The following is a 20,645-nucleotide window of genomic DNA, read 5'->3' on the forward strand; positions in this document are numbered from 1 at the left end:
CAGACTCAGCTACTGGCTCAGGACCTTTCCACAGCGCAGAGTAGCACTTTTACTAAGAGAGTTCTATGTGAGAATCATGTAGCCCTGAATGAACAGCCTGCCGGGTACATTTTCCGAAGCACCACAGTCTACGAGATACTCTGCTGTCTTCCCTGAAAGCTATTGCTTTGTGCCTCTGACCTTACTTCTCATAGTCGAATACAAGGCTTAGAAAGTTAGACACTGCATTATGTGGTGGCAGTGGACGTGAGAGCGGAGCGAAGCAGGACGCTGCTCTCAAATGTTTCACTGGGATAGCATTATTTGAAGCTGCCCGCTGGCCATACTAATTCCAGATCTACGAAAGGAACATGGTTGGATACTAGACCAATTTACTCGGGTCATTTCAGGGAGGATGTCGAATGCGTTCTCCTGCCACAATACTGATGTTCAACTCCTCCTGTTGCTTGTTGACTGGATGTCCATTACTGAGAGTGATCACCAACCTCTATTTCACAACACGGACAGTGTATCTCCATCCAAACTAGAAACTGGCAGATCCACACATTCGAGAGTCAACATTCAACACAACAGAGGGGAAATGGCGCACAAATCTTTCGAGTCATCTCAGCAGAGCGAGGGTCTTCAAACCAACTTCGCAAAACTCGTCGAGATAGAGTTGCTCGGGAGAGGCACCAATGCAGTATCGTGCAGTAGGGGAAGAAAACTTAAAAAGAGAAGGCTCAAAAAAATTAAACGATATGAATTGGACTTAACAAGAGGCGGCAATTATGGTAAGCGCGCTACGAGAGCAGCCATCACACACCTGAACCCCAGCAGTAAGCAGTAGCTACCCGTAGTTGTCCAGTTCATTTCTCACCAAAGTTTCTGCACGGACAATAATCGAGATAGAAAACTCATTTCCTTTTTGCCCTTTCACTACTTTCCCATTTCTCTCACGCATACACCTACAATACAATAAGAATGACAGACAGACCGGGCAAAGAAAGCCACAGGTCCCTGTTCGAGGTCCAAAAAAAAGAAAGCATACAGGCCAGGCACAACGCCTTTTCCCCTTCCCTTGTCCCCGGTGTCGGGGCAAAATTGCATGTAGAAACTCCAACATTGGTATCACGAAAGCCCACTCGACAATTTCTTCCACGACCTTCCATTAGTATGTTCCACCATCCGTACCAATCATCACGAAGCCTGTTTATCAACTGGGTACCCTTCGAGTCGGTCCTTTGGATTAGCTACACTGAATGTTGATTCCGCACATTCCCAGCCCTTGTCCTTGCTGCAGGCTGCCAGCTCTATCCGTCCACAATTTCTACTCGGTCACCCTTCCACGAGCCTGGGCTTGAGCCGCCTGGTAGGATTGGTGCACAGACGCTGGCATGCCCGGAATCGACGGCAGTGAGATAGGGGTCTGTCTTGTAGCAGTAGGGGGTGACGCAGACTGGGGTGCCTTGGGCGAGGCACTTGGGGCCACTGGCGGTGGAGCTCCTTGCTGTTGGACATACGGCTGTTGCGCAGCTGGGTGTGGAGGTCCCGGTTGAGGAAATGGCGCTGGTGGGGTGGGCTGAGGAGGGGCCGATTGCTGAGGTTGCTGCTGCTGCTGTTGTTGCTGCTGTTGCTGCTTCGCCTGACCCTCCTTTTCGATGAGTTCCCCAAGATACTTGAGGTTATCCCGCGCTTGGGGCTCCCTGTCAAGAATGGAACGCACTATGTGCCATTCGCTTGCCTGCATTGCGTGGGCTTGAGGCAGGATGAAAGCCACTGTCGAGCAAGATATGTGCTCGCCAAGGATATCTCGAGCCACGGCCTCGCCCTGCTGCTGGAGTTCCTCTTGCGTCAGTGGCCGGCCCGGCGTTGGCTGAGGCTGTTGCGGCGGCGGGAAGCCTCCGGGGCCGACATGAGGCGTGGTTGGGGAGAAGCTTGGGCCAGACAGCGACGCGCTCCGGTGCGCAAAGTTCGAAGGCGCAGGTGTAGGTGTCGCACTGGCCTGCGCTGATGGCGAGGCCACCGCTTTGTTGTTCCACTCTGAGCCATGGAGCTTGGTCATTGTGGAATTGTCATTGCGGAAGACGATGACCAAGAGTAACATGTTCTCGTCCCTAGTCTGGGGCAAGTAATTGTCCTCGAGGTTCAAGATGAACTCGGGGTGATTCCCTGTGCCCGCTGGCACTGGGATGAGGTACGTGTCCTTGACGTTTGCAAGGGTCTTGTCACCGACCACGGCGATTTTCTGTCTAGTGTCGAAGTACTCGTAAATCCTGTCGAAATCTTTCTTGCCGTCATCATACGCTGCTGTCAAGCTGGCAACGACAACGTCCACACTAGGGCTCCACCGCATGCCACAGAGGTACTCGGTCGCAGTGCCCACGGATAGACGGCCACCAATGACGAGCTCCTGAGGGACCAGTGTTTTCCAGGAGATACCCAGGGTTTTTGCGAGGTCTGCTCCACCGACATGTTTGGCCTTGGCCTGGAAGTTTGCAATGTTTGTCATTTGCACCTTTCCACGCCACACGACATCTGGGTCGGTTTCTTCGGTTGGCGAGTAAGGAGGAGACTCATTCCCGTCATCTTGAAGGAGTCGATCAACGTCAGGGTCGTCCCCAGGGCCCTGCGAGGAAACAGGAGCAGGAGCTGATGGCCGACGCCGCTGCGAACCCGTTGGGGATTTAACGCTAGAGAAGACTTTGTTGATGTCGAAGTTGGGGTTGCTGGGTGATTGCTGAGTGTCAATCCTCATGGGCTCCCCAGATGGCGTACGGGCATGTGAACCTGGACCAGCGGTCCGGGTCGGTGCTCCGGCCTTGGAGGCTTGGGCTGAGGACTCCCGGTTGATCTGGCGTTGCGGGAACGAGGGTGTCTCACTGGGCACAGCAAAACCATCTCCTTCGATCAGCTCCTCGCCCTTGTGCGTGCGTCTGTATCTTGGCCCGGTTTGCGTTTCCTCGGTGGCGATGATCGATTGACGCATACTGCGTTCCCTAGCCGCAGCGGTCTCCTGCTGTTGTTTGTCCGAAGCTAGCTGATCAGATGTCATAACAGCCAACATCGGCGGAGTAAGCGTGTGATTGAGCAGTCTGACAATAAGCTCCGAGTTGCTCTTGAGATTGGCAGACAAGGTCCGGCACTGCTTCGCGTACTCCTGAACATTGGGGTGAGAATCGTGGACAGCTCTCTCGATGGCAATGGAAAGACGCTCCGCTCTCGAGTCGTTCGAGACGCCATCTGCGGGATTGTATCCACCCTCTTTCTCGTAGACATTGATGGCATGCGCAAGACCCTTCTGAAGTAATTTTGCAGACCCTTGGCGGCCGCTGGGAAGGTCACCTATCGCGTTTGGCAGGTCGTTCGGTGGCTCATAGTCGGCAGCAACAGGCACGGACTCGCTCTCGGAGACCTTGCGCAGCTTCGACGGCTCCTGATCCTGAGTTAGTCAACAATGGAGATGTACACGGGCAACAATATAGGGAACTCACTTTTGTGGTCGTAGTGTCGGCCGAGTCGTGGCGCTCCTTGCGCTTTCCAGCTGCAGTCTTTGCACCGGAAGCCTTCTTCTCGGGTGCTGGAGACGCAGAAGACATGGCAGACTTCTGGGAGGACCTAGGATCATCCTGAGACAGTTCGCTCTGGCGCTTTTTGCCCTTCTTCGTGCCCTTTTTCTTCTTCTTCTCGTCCTCCTCGGCCGCTTTTTCCTCTTCGTACTGGCGCCGCTTCTCATCCCATGGTCTTTCGCCGCGGGCGATGGCCTCGACGAGGTCCTTGTGCTCTTCTGGCTTGCACTGCTCGCAGTAATATGTCACGTCCTCCAAGTCCTCTCCAAATATGCTCATGCCGACGCAGACATTGTGCTGCCAGACGCCGCAGCCTTCACACCCGATCCATGGCTCGTCCTCGGCGTAGCCATCCTGGCTGGTGGCGCCGCAGACACAGCGTATGAGCTCGTCCTCCTCGGTCTCGGGCTCTGGCTCGGACTGCTTCTTGGATGACTTCTTGCCGCGGCGCTTGGTTTCGAGGGGTTGGTCGAGGGCATCCAGGGCCTTATGCTGGCCCTTGGTACTCCGTACCGAGCGGCGGGGCTCTGCTTCAGACATGGTGCTGTGTTTTTGGAGTGAAGGGCTCGAGTGGTTGGGCTGTGATTGATTGGTGTACGGCGTCGAGACGCGCAGGTCGCGCTTGGAGCTGCTGCCTTCGTCGCCGATGGGCAGCGGATGATGCGTAGGACGTTGGGTCTCTTCCCACTACAGCTGGTCTGTCCGCCAACTGGGCACTTTCAACTGACTGCTGCTCTTGCTGTGATTGAACGGCAGTGGGATACCGATGGTGTTGCTGTCGGCAAGTGGGATGGGACAGTGTCATACAGTCATTGACAGGGTAGGCTACTAGATGAGGCAAAGTCGATCGGCCTACGCAGACGGAGAAGAGAGGGTGGACAAATTCTACAAGGTGTGGGTGTGTCGCGCGTAGCTGTCGCGAAGTGGGATGTTTGTTCAAGCTCGAGCCGAGGCGAGGCGCACGCGACGCTACAGGCACGAAGCTCGCGAGTTGAACGAGACAGGTCGGGGTATGGTCGCAACACAGATGCGACACGGTTTCTGGCGGGATATCTCGACGTACTGGCGAGGGAGTCGAGGAAATTGTAGAAGAAATCTGGAAGAGGTTGGAGGAGACTGCCGCGAAAAGTGGAGGCGAGGGGGAGCAACAATAGTCGGCGGGAACTTCATCTAGCACTTGCAAGAGGCATCTCCAACGGCCAAGAGAAGCCAGCTCCGTGATTGGTCTGACTCACCTAATGAGCTGACTAAAGCGTCGGCGGCGACGGCACCTCGCCCCGCACTAACCAGGACTAGCCTAGGCTGCGACCTGTCAAGTACCCATTGACCTTGGGATTCCATCAACATGGGTCCCGGGCTCTTAGCCACTGCAGCTGCATTGAGCATTGGCCATTGACGCGTGCCTTCGCTTGCCTGGAGCTCCTACCGTCGTCAAGCTCCAGTTGCCTGCCGTCACTGACTGAGCCAGCAGCCTCTCCAAACAACCTCCAACTCTCTACGCCGACCATCCCATCCCATCCCACCAGCACTCTCTTTCTCAGACCCGACAAGCAGTAGATTCTTCCTCCTGCTCGACAGTTTCTGACTCTGGTTCGGCCGGGTACTTGCAACAATGTCTCGAAGATACGATTCCCGAGTAAGTCTGCGCTGAGGCTGGACCTGGACCTGAGGCTGGACCTAGCCAGCTGTGTGCAAGCTTCCAATATGGAGAGCCGTCTGGACTGACTATTGCTGACACTCGTCCCAGACAACCATCTTCTCGCCAGAAGGCCGTCTCTATCAGGTCGAGTACGCCCTGGAAGCCATCTCCCATGCTGGAACTGCTATTGGAATCCTGGCCAAGGATGGCATCGTCTTGGCCGCTGAGCGCAAGGTGACGTCGAAGCTGCTTGAGCAAGACACGTCTGCTGAGAAGCTCTATATCCTGAATGAGTGCGTTGTCTTTACTCTGCTTGTCTATGTCAGCTCCTGCTTGATGCGATGCATGCTGACATCTTCTCGCTTGCAGCAACATGATCTGCGCCGTCGCAGGAATGACCGCCGATGCCAACATCCTTATCAACTATGCCCGACAAGCAGCCCAGCGCTACCTCCTGACCTACAACGAGGACATCCCCTGCGAGCAACTTGTGCGCCGGCTCTGCGACCTGAAGCAAGGCTACACACAACATGGTGGACTACGGCCCTTTGGTGTTTCATTCATCTACGCAGGCTGGGACCCCCAGCGCCAGTTCCAGCTGTACCTGTCGAACCCATCAGGCAACTACGGAGGTTGGAAGGCCACGAGCGCAGGTGCGAATAACGCGAGTGCGTCTAGCTTGTTGAAGCAGGACTACAAGGAGGACTGCACTCTGGAGGAGGCGTGCGGTACGGCGGTCAAGGTGCTGAGCAAGACGATGGACTCAACGAAGCTGAGCAGTGAGAAGATCGAGTTCGCAACGGTGGGACAGACGAAGGACGGCAAGATCTACCACCGGCTGTGGGATGCGGATGAGATCGATGCGCTGCTGAAGAAACACGACCTGGCGAAGGAGGAAACTACTGATGACAGGTGAACGGAAGCATGAAATGACTGCATCATGATCATAGATGACTTGGGAGATGGTTCTACATAATGCCCGTGTATCAATAGACGTCGATGACCGCGTTGGACCCAGGCTCTACATGATGAACTCGGAACGATGCAACACCAGGAGCCTACCAGAACATCATCCCCAGAGCCAGCTTGCAGACTTTACATCAGTATTGGTGCACCCGCGAAAAGCGCAATTAGAGTTCTGTTGCCTTTGGACTTGATGGAAACCCACATGTATACCAGTTGATTCAGCTTGGCTATTAAGAATGTAAGGTCAGCAGGTAGGTTCTCAGTGCCTGGCCGGGAGAGAGTCCAGTTCCACGCCTACATTGTTCCCGCCCCCGATGCCCTCTTCCTCGTCCCGAAGCCGACCGTACAGAGGTAGACCTGCTCCACCGTCGCTAGGGCCCGGGTACGGCTCATGGCAATGCCAGCTGGTCAGCTGTGGCCAGTACCTCCTGTAGCTCCAGAAGGCAACCACATAGCCCAGCAGCGCACCCGTGCACACATCATAAACATCGTGGCGGTAGTCCTGGCACCGGCTGATCGCAATCATAGCAGCTCCGAGCAAGGGAGCCAGACACAGCAGGGCCCGAGCGAGGTCGCCTCTGGCATATACCGCCCTGTCATCACCGTCCACGCCAGCCCTTCCATTGGCCCCCTGACCTGAGCTGCCATCTTTCCTGCCGCCGCCGCCAACTACAAACAGCCGCACCTGCCCGGACAGGAACAAGCTCAGGTACCCCAGCCCCGCGAAGCTGAAGCTGCTGTGGCCGCTGGGGAAGCTGCGCCAGCCGTCGTGCAGCACGTGGTGGCGCGTCTCGGTGCACACCTCGACGCCGACCAGCGTGTTCTCGGGCGTGCCGGGCGCGGGCTTGCACCGCGCGACCAGGTCGGGCCGCGGGCGGCCCACCGTGTTCTTGACCGTGTCGGTCAGGAAGCTCGTGAGGATGAGGCCGATCGCGAGCCCCAGGATCGCGACGTGGTGCTTGTGCCGCGAGGCGCCCGTCAGGCTGTTGGTGAGGATGATCAGGACCAGCGGAACGGCGGCTGCGTAGACTACGTTGAGGGTCACGGGCACGCGCTCGACTTCGGCGTGCGGGAAGGAAATCGCCAGGTCATTGATATAAAATAGGCGGTGGAAGGGCTCGACGAGGAGGACGATCTGCGCCCGGGCGTTAGCGCTGGAAGGATGAATTGAATGATATGCCTGTAGACTTCGGCAGTGCGTATCAAACTGACCAAAGCATATGCGGCGAGCAGGACCACGAAGCCGACATAGTCTGGTGCGTATGACCGCTGCGACGAGGTTAGCCAAGCTGTACAGCCACGGTTGGAAGCTATCATGGAGACGCCGGGGGCTGTGGTATGCATACCGTCCAGAATCGAGCTAGAGACGACATCGAGGCTTCATCCGAGGGCTGTCCGAGGTGTCGCGGCGCCAGCACACTTAGTCACCGTCTTCGAGCTCCTTTGAACAATGTTCGTAGCATCTTTTGGCCTTGCCTCGTGGTGATGAACTTCGAAAGGAGTCCACGTGCGTCATTCAGCTTGGTACCCGCTGGCCGATCCGCCTAATTTCGAGTCTAGGCCCATTGTACCACAGTAGGGGTGCTGTAGACTATGTATTATGCAGGTGAGTTACATCGAACGGTTAAGAGCATAATGGGACCTTTGTTATCCGTCTATCCGAACTTCACCTCACCGTCACCTCATGTCTTCATCATTCCTGCAGCAACACCCTGTGTAACATCAGCCACCTTGTTCACGTGAGAATGATGTGTGCTAAATTGAGAATCACGCTGACTGTTTTACGGAAACCAGTTCTGTTTACAGATGAACCTCAAGGAGTTGTGCTTCAAGCAGACAATCTCGTCAACGCTACCCACGAGACCTTACAATGTTCCACTGTAGTCGGTGACCCTGCTTCATGCGGGCAACATCCAATCCACCTGACGCATGGTGCCTTTTCGGCCGAACTGGTGCCCAATTGTTTTATTGAACCTTGTCTACGCCCCCCTCTGTGGCCATGCTCGCTCTCACATGAATTACCAGACGCTAGATCCCTGACGTGTATTGTCCTACAGTGCGTTGACCTCATGCTTGTCAAATAACTCTCAAGCATGCAGCCTGAACCCACCCCTTTACGGCTGAGTGCCGTAATTCCACTCTTACTCAAGAACCCTTGCCCTCTTGTGTTGATGCTCCGGGGACGTGAGGCTGCAATGTAACTCGGGTGGTTAGCAAAGCTCGCACGGCGATAACATTCTAGACCAGTTCAATGTTTAATCTCAATATCAAACACAAACCTTGATCTCATCACTCCAGATGCTGCCACCCCCGGAGTGATGTGACTCGGTAGCGGGCTGTCTGGCGACTGGTGTGTTTTCGACCTCTTTGTTTAATTCTCGGAGGCCCTGTTGATATGTGACAGATGAGTTATCGCCCGGGAGGTATGAGAGAGACTGTTGTGTTTCTCATACCTCGTTTGGTTGACTGCCTGACTCAAAGACTCCGCTGCTGAACTCTGTGTTTGGCAGAGCCTGGTTGGTGCCCTGTTCCAACTTCTTTGTGCTCTGATTTGTGATGGAAGACATTTCTGGTGGTAATGGGAGGAGAGTTACTTGTATTTGATGAGCCCTTAGTAAATAAGGTCTTGCATCGAGAGATTTATTGAACTTTTATAGACGTATTTATTGTCCTGGAGCCAATGGTGGAGTGGGATCCCAGGAACATGCATCCGGATGATGTAAATCTACTGACATGGTGATGTGGAATGGCGGGGCAAGGCTTACTTGCTGTCCCTAGGTTGGGGTATAGCCAAATATACCGGCATGTTTCCTTTCTTGAAACATTTCACGATAAATAGTCAGTCGTTCAAAAGGTGTATTTGAATTGACGGTAGCTCATGAGAGGCTGTTCACAGGTGGAACCTGTGCTACCCCCCCCCCCCCCCACACAAACCCTCCTGCATAGCTTGGCCTCAAGGCCTGGTCCAAACAGCATAGTGCTTTTTCCCCCTTGAGCGTAAGACGTAAACCTTCTCAATGAATGCTGCAAATAATTATATACAGTTACAGGAGACTCTTGAAGCACATCAGTCGAGAGTATCTCAGTATTCATGACACAAATATGAATATAGACTTACAGAGAATCAGGGTCCACTCCTCCGGAGCAGCTTTCGAATTTGCCGCCCGCAGACGTGCACTGTTAAGACTGTTAGGACCCAGCGCCTAGTACCACTCCCATGCCTGTGTCTAAGCGACAAGAGAACAACTTACTGCCCCCGAGCAATCTGTGTGGCACTGGTCTAAGGTATTGTACTTATTGGCAACCCAAGCATGGGCAGCCAGCGGGGCGATCAGCACGACAAAGACTGAAGAGAACTTCATGTTAACGATTGGGAGAGTTTCAGTCTTCAGAAGATAGAAACAAAATGGTCAAGAGCGAGAAAAGAATGGAATTGCAGTGGCATAGCTCGTAGCTCAAACATGCCTTCTTTTATACCGCAACTCGGTGAGCCCGAAGCGATGAGCCCCAGCTCATTCACTAAATCACTCGAACATCGGACTCTCGTGGACAACAAGATCCCGTATGGATCTTCATGGGAGAACTATTTGTCCTTTGAAGCAGTGCATGTTAGTTTTCAAAGAGGTAGTGAACTTTATTTTCGCATCTCTCCCAGCACGGTTCAGAACGCGATGGGTTGTTAGAAGGGTTCGCATACTACAACGACGACCTACCGGCTGTTCCAAACCTTGGCTTTTCATCATCTGCTGTGTAGGTACACTAGTAGCTTCATACTGAATTGTAATTTACGTGAAGTGCTATGAGCACACCTGCATATATACATGACTGGGGGGCGTGCCAGCCATAATTTTGTCATTTTACAGGAAACCAGTACCAGCAGTCGTCCTAGCTCTGGATCAAAGGGAGGACCTCCAAAATACCCTTTTTGTAATATACAACAATTTTGTGTTCCTCAGCAGCCCCATTTGAGGGAATCGTGCCCACTTTCACGTCCGTGTTGAGGCCAGGATTGTGCAGTGCCGACCATGGTGTTTTCGTCTCTAGCGAGTATTGATCTGATGACTTCGCAGAGAAACATAGCTTACCGTCTGGGCCAATAATTTGCTCGGAAATTCCGACTTTTCGATGTGAGAAGGGCCTCTTCTTTGTGGCTCCCACGAGGACCATCGAATCCCCGACAGTGCATGCAGCCCAAGCATGGTACCCGTCCGGGTGCTCCGAGATTCTTTGAGGGGTGAGCCCTTCTGAGCCGGTGGAAGAAGAATCCTTCCTGGAGGGTGTCAAGCTATACCGACGGTGTTGGTCAATATTGCCCAGGAAAAAGCTCTTTGGTGTATGTTCAACTGCAATGACGCACTCACGGTGCTTGTCAAATGGCAGAATGAGAGTTTTGTGTTCGCCGAATGAATTCTATGCCTATGTCAGTTCAAACAGATCCCTGGATGAGAAGAGATAATTCTTGCTGTACCTTGTATCTTGCCCGGAAAACCTCCTTGCCGTGGCCATGAGCACCTTCGAACGAGTATGCGCAAAGGACTCCATAGAGTTCTTGATTACCCCAAGCGTACAGTGTTGAGCCCGAATCGTCAAAGGCAATGTCCACAAATTTTCCGGCAGGATATTGCCACACCATTTCTATTCTGGATAACACCGGCAAGGCCTTATCACTGTAAATGGGTCAGATGGATCAAATAATCATCTCAGTGTCGAGTGACAAACTTAGCATCGAGAATCAGTATCTCGTCATTGTGTATTATAGCGACGTAGCCTTGCCTGGATAGTGCGACTCTCCTGGTGACGTTGAAGTTTATAACTTTAGCCGAGCTTTGAGCACGGGATATCAGCCCATTCGAAATGTTGTACACTCGTAACTAGCTGCGTCAGAAAGTGCATTTTGCAAGTCAGAATGAAAAACTCACAGATGGCCGTGGCTCATTAGAGGCATTGGATCCCCAAACGACGACATAGGGATTTGTCACTTGAATTGCATGCCAGTTGTGGTTGTTTTGGAGTTGCTCGACTTCAGGGTAAGGTCGCGGACTATCGATGTTGAAGAGATCAATGCTCGTTTTGGTCAAGTAAACCAGCTTGTGGCCGTCTAAGTCGTAGTCGATCACATCACGAGACGATAATGGCAGTTCAGCAATACGATTTCCTCCTAATGTGTTTGGTGGAGTGTACGTCGGAGGCTCTGCTGGTGTTGAGATATTGCCAGAATCTTCATCGTCTGGTTCGGGTCTGAGTGGGCTTGGATCATGGCCTCTGAATTTAACGTGCGGGAGACGAGGGTCATTTGCATGTCTGCGAAGTTCCGCGATCCATTGGTAAAGTGTAGTGGCACTCGGCCTGTAGCGAGCATCCACCTCCAATATGTTCTTCACACACTCCGCCCAGCATCTCAGGCAAGCTCCAGAGGGCTCAGATTCAGATTGATGATCAAAAGTGAACTCTTCTAGCCATAAGGAGACCTCCCGTCTCAGAATGTATGGGAGTGTAGAAGACGACCTCCTCATATGGTCAGGCAAGGTTGTGTAAAAAAAGTCGTTATGCACCAGTTCACCTTGTATCGTCGTCCGGCGCCTCCGCTTCTGATCAAACCTCTTCACACCAAAGGCACCACCTTGAGCATAAGCCAGGACCTCTGCGAATATCGCTCCAAATGACCATATGTCGCTGGTCCTGGCACCATGCTCGGGGTTGGTGTTACCGTCTGATGTCAGGTGTGGGTGTTCGATCTCTGGGGCCTGATACACGCCCGGAATTCTTTTTGGTGACGTTCTTATGGTTCTTTCCAGCTTCATAAAAAAGTCTCCAGCTGAGCCAAGTTGAGCTGTCGGAGAGCCGTGTAAATGCTCGGCGCCAAACACAGAAATTCCGAAATCGCAAAGCTTCCAGTTTCCCACCACCTCGTCTCTCTGAGTCGATTCGAAGATCAGGATGTTTGATGGCTTGAGGTCCAGGTGAGCGCATTTGATCTTCCAGTCATTTGCCTTGGTTTTGAATCCATTGTGAAGAAACTCCAAGGCTTCAGCCAGATTTTTTGATTGTCCCAACAAACACATACGTAGTTGGTGGGTATCTGTGGCCCGGGGAAATTTTTCATCCATGTCGTAGATGCGATCCCAGTGACCTCTCATGATACCATAACCTCCTGCGAGAAACTGGGCAAGATCGCCGAGGCTGGCGTACGGAGACACAATACTGACGATTCCAGTATCATCTTCTTGCTTCTGCTCAATGATGGCATCGTGTATTGAGATGTTCAGGTGTGTGACGAGACTCTGTTTGAGGAGCTCCATATTTTTTGCTTCTTCTATTAGAGACTGTCTTACCGAGAATGATTTGACTATTCTCAACAATGGACCTGTCTAGTAAGGAGTCAGCATCCGGCGACGCTCAACCGGAGCGAATATATGACTGACTGGTTCCCATGTCTCTAATGCCCTTATTTCGTTCTCTATATATTCTCTTGGAATCCTGTAAAGCTAGTAGAGGTCAGTAACTTCTTGAGTGGGTACTCAAAATTCCCCAGAGAACCTACTCGGACTGTCCCGTATTCCCCTCCATAACCTGCGTCGTCACCAAATCCACCATGGATAATGACACCTGGCTGAACATCATCGGCCGTCTCAAACGGGAGGGGAAAAAGTGGGTCGATTCGTTGAGGCTCCCACCGTTCAGTGGCAAAAGTGATTTTCGCTGGTCTGAAGCGGTACTGTTCCTTCCAGAATCTTGCTTGCCGTAAAGTGAGACCCATCCCATGGAGGTCTGCTTGTGATCTTGGCCCATCATCATCTTTGAACTTCAGGGCTGTGGACTCAGGGTCCTTGAAGAACACGCTTTTACAAGCGAGAATGAAGCTCGGGCGGACGTCAATGCTGACTAGGAAAGAGATGAACAAGAGAAGATCTCTGAGAAGAGTTCTCCGTTGGCCATTGCTCAAGTGTCCGAAAACAACGTCGATCAACCTTGATTCAGAGTTCCAAAGTTTCTCCAGATCAGAACGGCAAAAGAAGGATTTCTCCTCCACGCCAATCCGACCCGAGCGTCTTGCGCATTTGTCAAGAGCGGGTGAAAGGACGTTGTTCAAACAGTCCTCGATGCGTGTTTCCAAGTCCCTGTCATCGATGGAACTTTGGCCTGGTCCACCTGTTGACGTGCTCATACTTACTTGCGGGCGAGAATAAAGTCAAGCCTCCTCAAGGCTTCTGGAATCATCTCATAACGACCTAATCCTCATATTCATTGGAATAATGATGACTAATCATAAATTGCATCGGCTCTGGTTCACATAAAAAGGGTAGTGTAAACCCACTGGAGACGAGTGAGGTCGCGTGCGGTTTCAAAGGTCCTACAGAAGAAGGAGCCTGAGTGGGGAAAAGACAGGTGATGGAAGATGAGGGCTCCAATTGAGCCTCCTTCGAATTGGTGACCCTGAGACATGCCAGATGACCATGCACCTAGGCTATGTCTATGTACATTGCCACCGGGAGGATGGTACTTCGATAACAATGCTTACCCCTTCGCCTGGTTGGTTCGATTTGCCCAGCAGTTGCGCGGTCAGCAGCCAGATAAGCCACATTTGCTGGCCACCTCTATGATTGGGTGTCATTCCCGGTCTAACCAGTCTGATAATTACACGGCGCATGCCTCTGGGATTGCGACCAGGCAGCTGGGCCATTTTGTAGCCTAGACCAGCAACTGCACTTTTGCCCATCAAATATTGGAGTTTTGTCTAATGCTAGGTACCGACTCACTACATTTACAGGGTCGTCTGACAATTTTTCCAGCGTCCTCAGCTTCTCTAGCCCAGTAGTGCGTGGATATTAAACAGCTATCCAAATGAAGCCTTCTTCCTGAAGTCAGGAATGTGATCCTAACGAAAAGTTGGCAAAGTGAACGATCTAGAAGAATTAATATTCTTCCCGTTAAACTGTACCAAAAAAAAGATGCAGCACTTTTCGTAACACTGCTCTCACCCATCCACGTCTCCAAAGTCTGGTCTGCAAACCTTCCTACACGTGTGCATGCACCCAGTCACTGCGCTACGCGCAGGACTTTATCCCTTAAGGACCACGGTCTGTTGGGCCCAAATCGCTTCTTGCCGAACTCATTCGCTGGGCTGCGTGTCCGTTCAGTGCACCGTTGGCACCCCAAGCAACGAACTCGTGTGACTCTTCTCTTTGTTGCTCCCTTTCAGCTGCCTTATTCCACGCCGAGTTCAGGTTGTCGATACAATCGCGGAGCATCTCAGGGTTCGAAGGGTTTCTGTCCTTAGGAACCCACCAAATCTTGTTCCAATTTCCGTTCCATACCTTGAGGATTGCCCAGAGAACCAGGAGGAAACCTTCCTGAAACTCTTATTTCAGCCAAAGATTTGTGTAAATGGAAACAGGAAAACACTCACGAGAAAATACACTGAAACTGACCAGGCGTCCGAGATTCCACCAATGTCACCGTTTTGAGGTCGTATGTTCCACCAGACTGAGCTCGAAGCAATGACTAAAAGAAAGCATCCTACCAGACCAGTCCAAGCAGCTAGGGGCTGAGGGAGAATTCCTTTCGTTACGATACGGCCTTTGGAAATGTAATCTTGGTAGTGATGACGGCTGTCGCCGTCCAGGTCTCGTAGACCGTTGGCACAATAATTGCACCTGCAATGAATCAGCAGTCGGTCCGAGTGTGGTGCTTCAAACTTACCAGCTTCGGAATCTTATAAATGCGAGGCAAAGGCTCGCCCAGACCACGATATAGGCCATACTCGACGTGAAAAAGAGAAACTGTCTCATCTGAAGCACGCAACACATTAGTTGAATCCAGTCACCAATATTAAAATGCCAGCTATCGTATGTGAGGATTCTGACAACTCACGTCGGCCAAGGCGGGCCAATCACCACCGCTCGCAAACCCAAGAAAGGGTGCCCAGCAAAAGATAAGCCATGAAAAGACCACTGCGTAGAAGGGCACTCCTGTTCCTGGACGAGTTGACCCGAGATATCGAATCACAGGATTCGAGATGCCCTTTCGTCTCACCCTTTCGCTCGATGCAAGACCGTAGAGTGTACGGCTCGCCATGTAAAGCGCAGCATTGCCACAAGAAATGACGCTGTATAGGAGGACAGCATTGACAAAGTTGGCAAGGCCACTGACATCTGGGTTTGGGCCGCCGTCCTGGGGCCTATGAATGTTGCAGACCCCTTTGACCACACCTATCGTAGACTTATTGCATGAGTCGAGTCTATCGAAAGTACCAAACAGTCGACTGTTGGAGTCGTTAGCAGCCTTGGTGATATTGACCCAAGGGTGAAATGAAGTAAGATCTGAAGCATCCCAAGGGACGGTGAACATTACACCGAGTGTGTAGAAGAAATAGAGTACGATGAGGATCCAGTGGATAGATCTGGATGCCAATGCTATATCTCCCACGGTCTTTGCTTCGAAAGCAGCCATAGTTGTGCTCTCAATGCCCCCGAATTTCCACGCTACTAGGGGCAGTGCCATACTGTGCGTTCAGGTAAGTTTATCAGAGACATATACCCAGTGAAGTGCATCTGACTAACCAGAAGGCTGTCCCCGTACTGTTGGTGTAGTCGGGGTTTGGTACGAAACCTCTGCCAATGGCTACAATCAACTGTGTAAGTGTAGTCAAATCTCATGAGCTTAGGAGGAACACTTACTGCTATTATCTCCGGTTCCCAGTCCATCTGTTGTGTGTAAGTATTAGGAGATGAATAGGAAGCATTCCCTTGCTTGATCTCCCTTCTTTCCTTTCCCTTCTTCGTGTTAATTACTCACATTTACCAGACACTGCATAAAAAGCGATTGACAGGATCATTATGAGCAGCACTTTCAATAAGCCACCCGCAGTCTCTATCCAGCCAAAATACTTGGTGACCGTCAGCCAAGCTTCATTGCAGACGTAAGGGCCTTGAAGAAGCACGGAAGTACCTTGACGTTGATCGAATTGATCACAATGCAGAGCACCGGGACTGCAACATAGAAGATGACGCCAATTGCAATGTGATTAAGGCCCCAATATTCAGTGATAGAGGCAGCTGTGAGCATTTCCAAAGCAAATGTAGTAACCCAGGCATACCTGTCGCATGGTTCGATTGGTTAATTTATGTCCATATTAAGCTTTACGAAGGGCTGCGATATCATTGGAATAATGAGGTTTGGGCACGCCACTAACCAGTACGAAAAGCCAACGACCCATCCGAGCTCATGATCAACAAAGTTATAGACATATTCAAAAACTGCATTGGGCGTTGGGAAAAGTTGGACGAGATGGCTGACAGTTTCACCAATACAGGCTGCGATGACGCTGAGAATCAGGAATGCGACCAAGAGCCCAAGGGGGCCCACGAGCTGAAGCGCGTCCACATCGGTCATGTAAATGCCAGCCCCTATGAGAGCACTAAGAACTATAAGCTATGACATGGTTAGTATCTCAGAGGGTGGTCTCGATGTCAGACCTACCAAGATTTGCAATCCAGTCAACTCCTGTCTATTCGAAGGCACGCCAGTCAGATGATATCCAGTAGAGGGTGACAAAATTCTGACCTGAGTTGCCCTGTTCCCGGCGCATCTTCGAGATTTGCCATTTCCTTGCCTGGAGCGCGCTTGCTTTATGGTTTTATAGCTCGCATAAGAACTGACATCTAGATGGGTCCCAGATGATATGCTCTTTTAGAACGATTATTGGCGAGTCCCTGGCGCACCAATATATGTCGCATAATATAACGAGTGGACTGGCGTGAAGTGAGAGGCTTGTTCCAATCGTTTGGCTCGCAGAGCGGGGAACCTCACCACCCTGTCGATCAAAACGTGGGCAGGAGAAGAATCGTTGACATTGGCTGGACTAGGAATTTTGAGGCTCTGCAGACGGTCAGCATGGGCGGACGACCGCCTACATACCTAGGGTGCTAGGCAGCCGATGATAGAGAAGGCGAGCAGTAGGTGGTGTGATGCACCAAGACAATTCTTATGTACCAGGTTGCAGGCGACTAGGTAGCAGTGACCTCGAGCCCATCAAAGGCCTAAGGTTCGTATGGCTCAGCTATCAGCAACAGAATCCTTCAATTAACGCCAGCCTGCTAGCCAGGTTTGCGAACTCCGAGCCTACCAATCATGCTGCCTGAAGGATCAGCCCCGGGTGGAAAACACATCACCATGCAGCAACAGAGGAGCAATGGCCAATCTCCAAGGTCTCTCGGTTCGTGGGGGCCAGTTCGCATGCCTCGATCCTGGAAATATCAGGGCGCCGGTATGCAGGCAATGAGGGGTGCATGTGGTTTCGCCCTAGCCAGCAAATTGATCAGATGAATCGACCACACCGTATGCTGACCACGCGTGGGAGCACAAAGCCACGATTCCAGTTGAGCTTCCAGGCATCCAAGTGTAGTGTTTGATCCATGAGCAACTCCAGATCACCACGTCTTCACATGGGGCATACGCAAGCCGATGCGATAAATATACGCGCATAATCCAGCACCGTCGTGGAAGCAGGCACTCCTGGTTTCTCATCTTCAGATTCCAAATCATTCAAGTCCGACAAAACATATATCGAACTCCCGACCAACGGCACAGGATGGTCAAGATTGTTGTCCCCAGCCACTCCAGCCGGTACATCGTTACTGCTAGTGACCTGGCCAAGTATCTCAGGAGTCTATTTGGAGAAGGATATGATTTTCAGATTGAGGTTCTACCGAAATGCCAGCCTTCACCTGCATTCATTCACTGGCTGACCACAATTAACAGCATACCAATGACCTTTGGCATTTTGAAAGCCCGAGAGACCTCTCAGATGTATGTTGCGTTCATCACTTCCCTTTTTGGAAAAAGCGTATTATTTACTGATGCATGTCATTCACAGCAACAAATCATGTAGAAAAACCTCATATCCGATGACATGGAGCAGGACTGACCAGACAATGCATAGGAGAATGACGAGAGAAATCATCCGGAGTAGGAGTCTGCCACGAGGCACAACGGCGATACGGACTTGACGAGCTCGGGGCAGGACAAATGAAGATCACGGGCAGGCTTTCAGCTCCTGCTATAGGCCTGGATGAAGGTCTGCAGGGGGTAGGATAGGAGTCTTGGCGCAGAAGAAAAGGAATGATGGCGGATGCGGGCGGAGCAGATGTGTACAAAGGCAGATAGGCGAACCGAGCGCCTGACAGGATGGCAGAGCCCTAGGCACACAAGTGGTGGCAAACATGAGGGTGGTCAGCATTGTGTAACCTACGCTAGAGTGGACTCTTTGCCCTCAATACCCTCAAAATGCCAGAGTCCGTTCATGATTTAGCATTCAGGTTTGATGTAATTGTGTTGCTCTGACGGCCTTCAATTACCTCGGTATATACTGCATGGGCGGTTTGAAGCTGCTGCGATGAGTCAAGTCAACACACAGGTTATTGAAGAGCTGATCCAGGAGCAGAACTTGGAGTCTGAGGACGTTTTCTGCGCGGAGCGCGGGTGCTTTCAAGTGACCGATATCAGCGCTGGTAAGACCGAATGTCCACCCCATGCACACTCATCTTTCTCTACCCTAGCAACTAATGATTAACAAACAATTTGCCAGGTAAAATTGAACACTCGAAGATCGACAACAACGAAAGCTTTTCAAATTTATTGCAATCAAACAAGATTCGCGGGACTCGGATCATGTACGTACAACACTGTCTCGATTTGGTTGTAGCCAGGTTGCTAAAAAGACATTTCGGCACAAAAGCTCCATCAGCGGGCAAAGCACCATTTTCAATCTTGACATCAGCATCGACTGGACTGCAAGACTTTTCGAAGCATACAAAGTCGGCACTGGATTCTCCCGAACTTTGGTGTCTTTCGGGAATGGTCCTCACTTTGCTGAGGCGTGTGATGGAAACGATCTACTTTGCAAGAGGTCGAACGGCACATGTGAGTTATTCGCCGGCCTCTGAGCCGTGCATATGACGGGATGTGATGATAGAATCTGACAGAATAAATCAAGATACGTTATCGTACAAATTGAATTACATCGAACCCAACGATCGGGATGTCAGCGAGCGTTGGTCTTCGAGACACCTTGGAGTGTACCACGAGCACGGGGCAGATTTCGATCTTTACATTTTGGTGCACTGCAGCAGGTCCAGTGCACTATATAGCAGATGCTATCCAGCCTCCACGAACTCCCATGTCTCGAACAGCATCTTGGCAGACATTGCAAAAGACCCCGTGAGCCTCCATGATCTCATATTACAAATGTATGTCCACCACTGGAAGCCATACTTGAGGTCATGGGGGAACGAACTCTCAAAAATGGTAGGTTTGACGAAGCATCGAACGAGAATAATATAGGGCAATAGACTGATCGTTCAATACATAGAGTAATCAAGCTATGGTAGCCCAGGTCGCGGAGGCTGGTGCCCAAAGCTATGTCTGGCTGCGCCGGCTCAGGGCGCTGAGAGATCGGGTGGACTTGGCCTCAGGACACTGCACGAGCAATCTTGTGGTCATCCAGTCGATAAAAAAGAGCAGAAAGACCAAGATGGATAACAAGGATCCCCACACGCTTTCATCTATCGAAGGAACTGTCAACAGCTGTATTAGAAACTCCAGACTCCTGAAAGGCCGCATTGATAACACAATTGAGCTTGTAAGTCTACTATACGTCAAGTGCTGAGGTGTGGAAATTGCTGAAGCTAAACTTGACTTAGATAAGTTGCACTTTGACTATTCATAGCCAAGAGGAGACAGCCAGACTTATCCATGAACTCAAAGTACTCACGGAGGAAACGAGCAGCGTCACCAAGAAGCTGACCCAGATCGCCGAGAACTCTGCACACAGCGGAGAGATCGTACGAGTCATCACTATTGTCTCTGCCATCTACTTGCCAGGCAGTTTCGCCACCGTGAGTGTCCAAAAGTTCGAAGGATTATTTGTGTATTGCCTCTAACATTTGAACTTCATCACGTTCAGTCGGTGTTTGGGATGAACTTCTTCGATTTTGTCGAGGGCAAACGACGTATTGCTGTTGCGAAAGACATTTACATATTCGTGGCATTCTGGGTAGGACTGACAGTCTTAACCGGCGCAACCTTCTTCTGGGCCTACATGCGAGGTCGGAAAACACTGAAAAAGGCCGAAGATACCGCATTCGAAGCGTTGAGGCAGGACTCCACCAAACTTGCCAGGGGACCTCTGTCATCGAGTAGTGGCTATGAAAAGCCAGTAAGTGTGTGAAAAGGTAAGAGAAGGAGAACATAGTCAATACCCTAGAAAGTAACCATGATACCGGTGCTTCTGAAAATCGCTCAAAGACCGCAAGTATCATCTGGTACTGGAATTGGATTTCCCGGATCGGCAATAACATGAAGCTGGATTTGTCACGGCATACCGAGGTACATCAATTGTTGTGAATATACACCCTGCAACGATCAGCAGTTGTACAGTGACAGGAACCGTCCCATATTGCTATCACATGTCCTATTGAATTACGCATCTAGAC

At 51.3% G+C, this 20,645-nt stretch overlaps 6 protein-coding genes across 6 annotated transcripts; 2 read left to right on the forward strand and 4 right to left on the reverse strand.

Annotated features, from left to right (window-relative positions):
- Positions 1 to 1,309: 1,309 nt before the first annotated feature.
- J7T55_014867 (spoc domain-containing protein) lies at positions 1,310 to 4,088 on the reverse strand (the record flags this gene model as incomplete). The annotated part of the gene is made up of 2 exons (XM_053131851.1): positions 1,310 to 3,415; positions 3,474 to 4,088. 2 exons carry the CDS (start codon positions 4,086 to 4,088, stop codon positions 1,310 to 1,312), a joined length of 2,721 nt encoding a protein of 906 aa, XP_052990227.1.
- A 1,072-nt stretch (positions 4,089 to 5,160) lies between these two features.
- On the forward strand, positions 5,161 to 6,103 carry J7T55_014868 (uncharacterized protein; the record flags this gene model as incomplete). Its single annotated transcript, XM_053131852.1, has 3 exons — positions 5,161 to 5,184; positions 5,296 to 5,480; positions 5,557 to 6,103. The coding sequence occupies 3 exons, from the start codon at positions 5,161 to 5,163 to the stop codon at positions 6,101 to 6,103; spliced, it is 756 nt and encodes a 251-aa protein (XP_052990228.1).
- A 309-nt stretch (positions 6,104 to 6,412) lies between these two features.
- Positions 6,413 to 8,720, reverse strand: J7T55_014869 (uncharacterized protein; the record flags this gene model as incomplete). The annotated part of the gene is made up of 5 exons (XM_053131853.1): positions 6,413 to 7,288; positions 7,366 to 7,422; positions 7,500 to 7,544; positions 8,433 to 8,540; positions 8,607 to 8,720. The coding sequence occupies 5 exons, from the start codon at positions 8,718 to 8,720 to the stop codon at positions 6,413 to 6,415; spliced, it is 1,200 nt and encodes a 399-aa protein (XP_052990229.1).
- A 1,318-nt stretch (positions 8,721 to 10,038) lies between these two features.
- J7T55_014870 (uncharacterized protein) lies at positions 10,039 to 13,318 on the reverse strand (the record flags this gene model as incomplete). Its single annotated transcript, XM_053131855.1, has 6 exons — positions 10,039 to 10,438; positions 10,511 to 10,563; positions 10,622 to 10,820; positions 10,873 to 11,024; positions 11,073 to 12,434; positions 12,695 to 13,318. The coding sequence occupies 6 exons, from the start codon at positions 13,316 to 13,318 to the stop codon at positions 10,039 to 10,041; spliced, it is 2,790 nt and encodes a 929-aa protein (XP_052990230.1).
- Positions 13,319 to 14,219: 901 nt separating this feature from the next.
- Positions 14,220 to 16,757, reverse strand: J7T55_014871 (uncharacterized protein; the record flags this gene model as incomplete). The annotated part of the gene is made up of 11 exons (XM_053131856.1): positions 14,220 to 14,504; positions 14,561 to 14,807; positions 14,854 to 14,942; positions 15,025 to 15,655; positions 15,714 to 15,774; positions 15,831 to 15,857; positions 15,949 to 16,039; positions 16,102 to 16,249; positions 16,346 to 16,584; positions 16,633 to 16,660; positions 16,717 to 16,757. 11 exons carry the CDS (start codon positions 16,755 to 16,757, stop codon positions 14,220 to 14,222), a joined length of 1,887 nt encoding a protein of 628 aa, XP_052990231.1.
- Positions 16,758 to 17,743: 986 nt separating this feature from the next.
- On the forward strand, positions 17,744 to 20,556 carry J7T55_014872 (uncharacterized protein; the record flags this gene model as incomplete). The annotated part of the gene is made up of 11 exons (XM_053131857.1): positions 17,744 to 17,961; positions 18,095 to 18,120; positions 18,558 to 18,662; positions 18,740 to 18,824; positions 18,890 to 19,074; positions 19,148 to 19,283; positions 19,344 to 19,458; positions 19,523 to 19,792; positions 19,854 to 20,048; positions 20,117 to 20,368; positions 20,458 to 20,556. 11 exons carry the CDS (start codon positions 17,744 to 17,746, stop codon positions 20,554 to 20,556), a joined length of 1,686 nt encoding a protein of 561 aa, XP_052990232.1.
- Between the last annotated feature and the right edge of the window lie 89 nt (positions 20,557 to 20,645).

The sequence above is a fragment of the Diaporthe amygdali genome, assembly GCF_026229845.1.
Source record: "Diaporthe amygdali strain CAA958 chromosome Unknown NODE_28_length_639089_cov_64_968398, whole genome shotgun sequence".
NCBI classification, from domain to species: domain Eukaryota; kingdom Fungi; phylum Ascomycota; class Sordariomycetes; order Diaporthales; family Diaporthaceae; genus Diaporthe; species Diaporthe amygdali.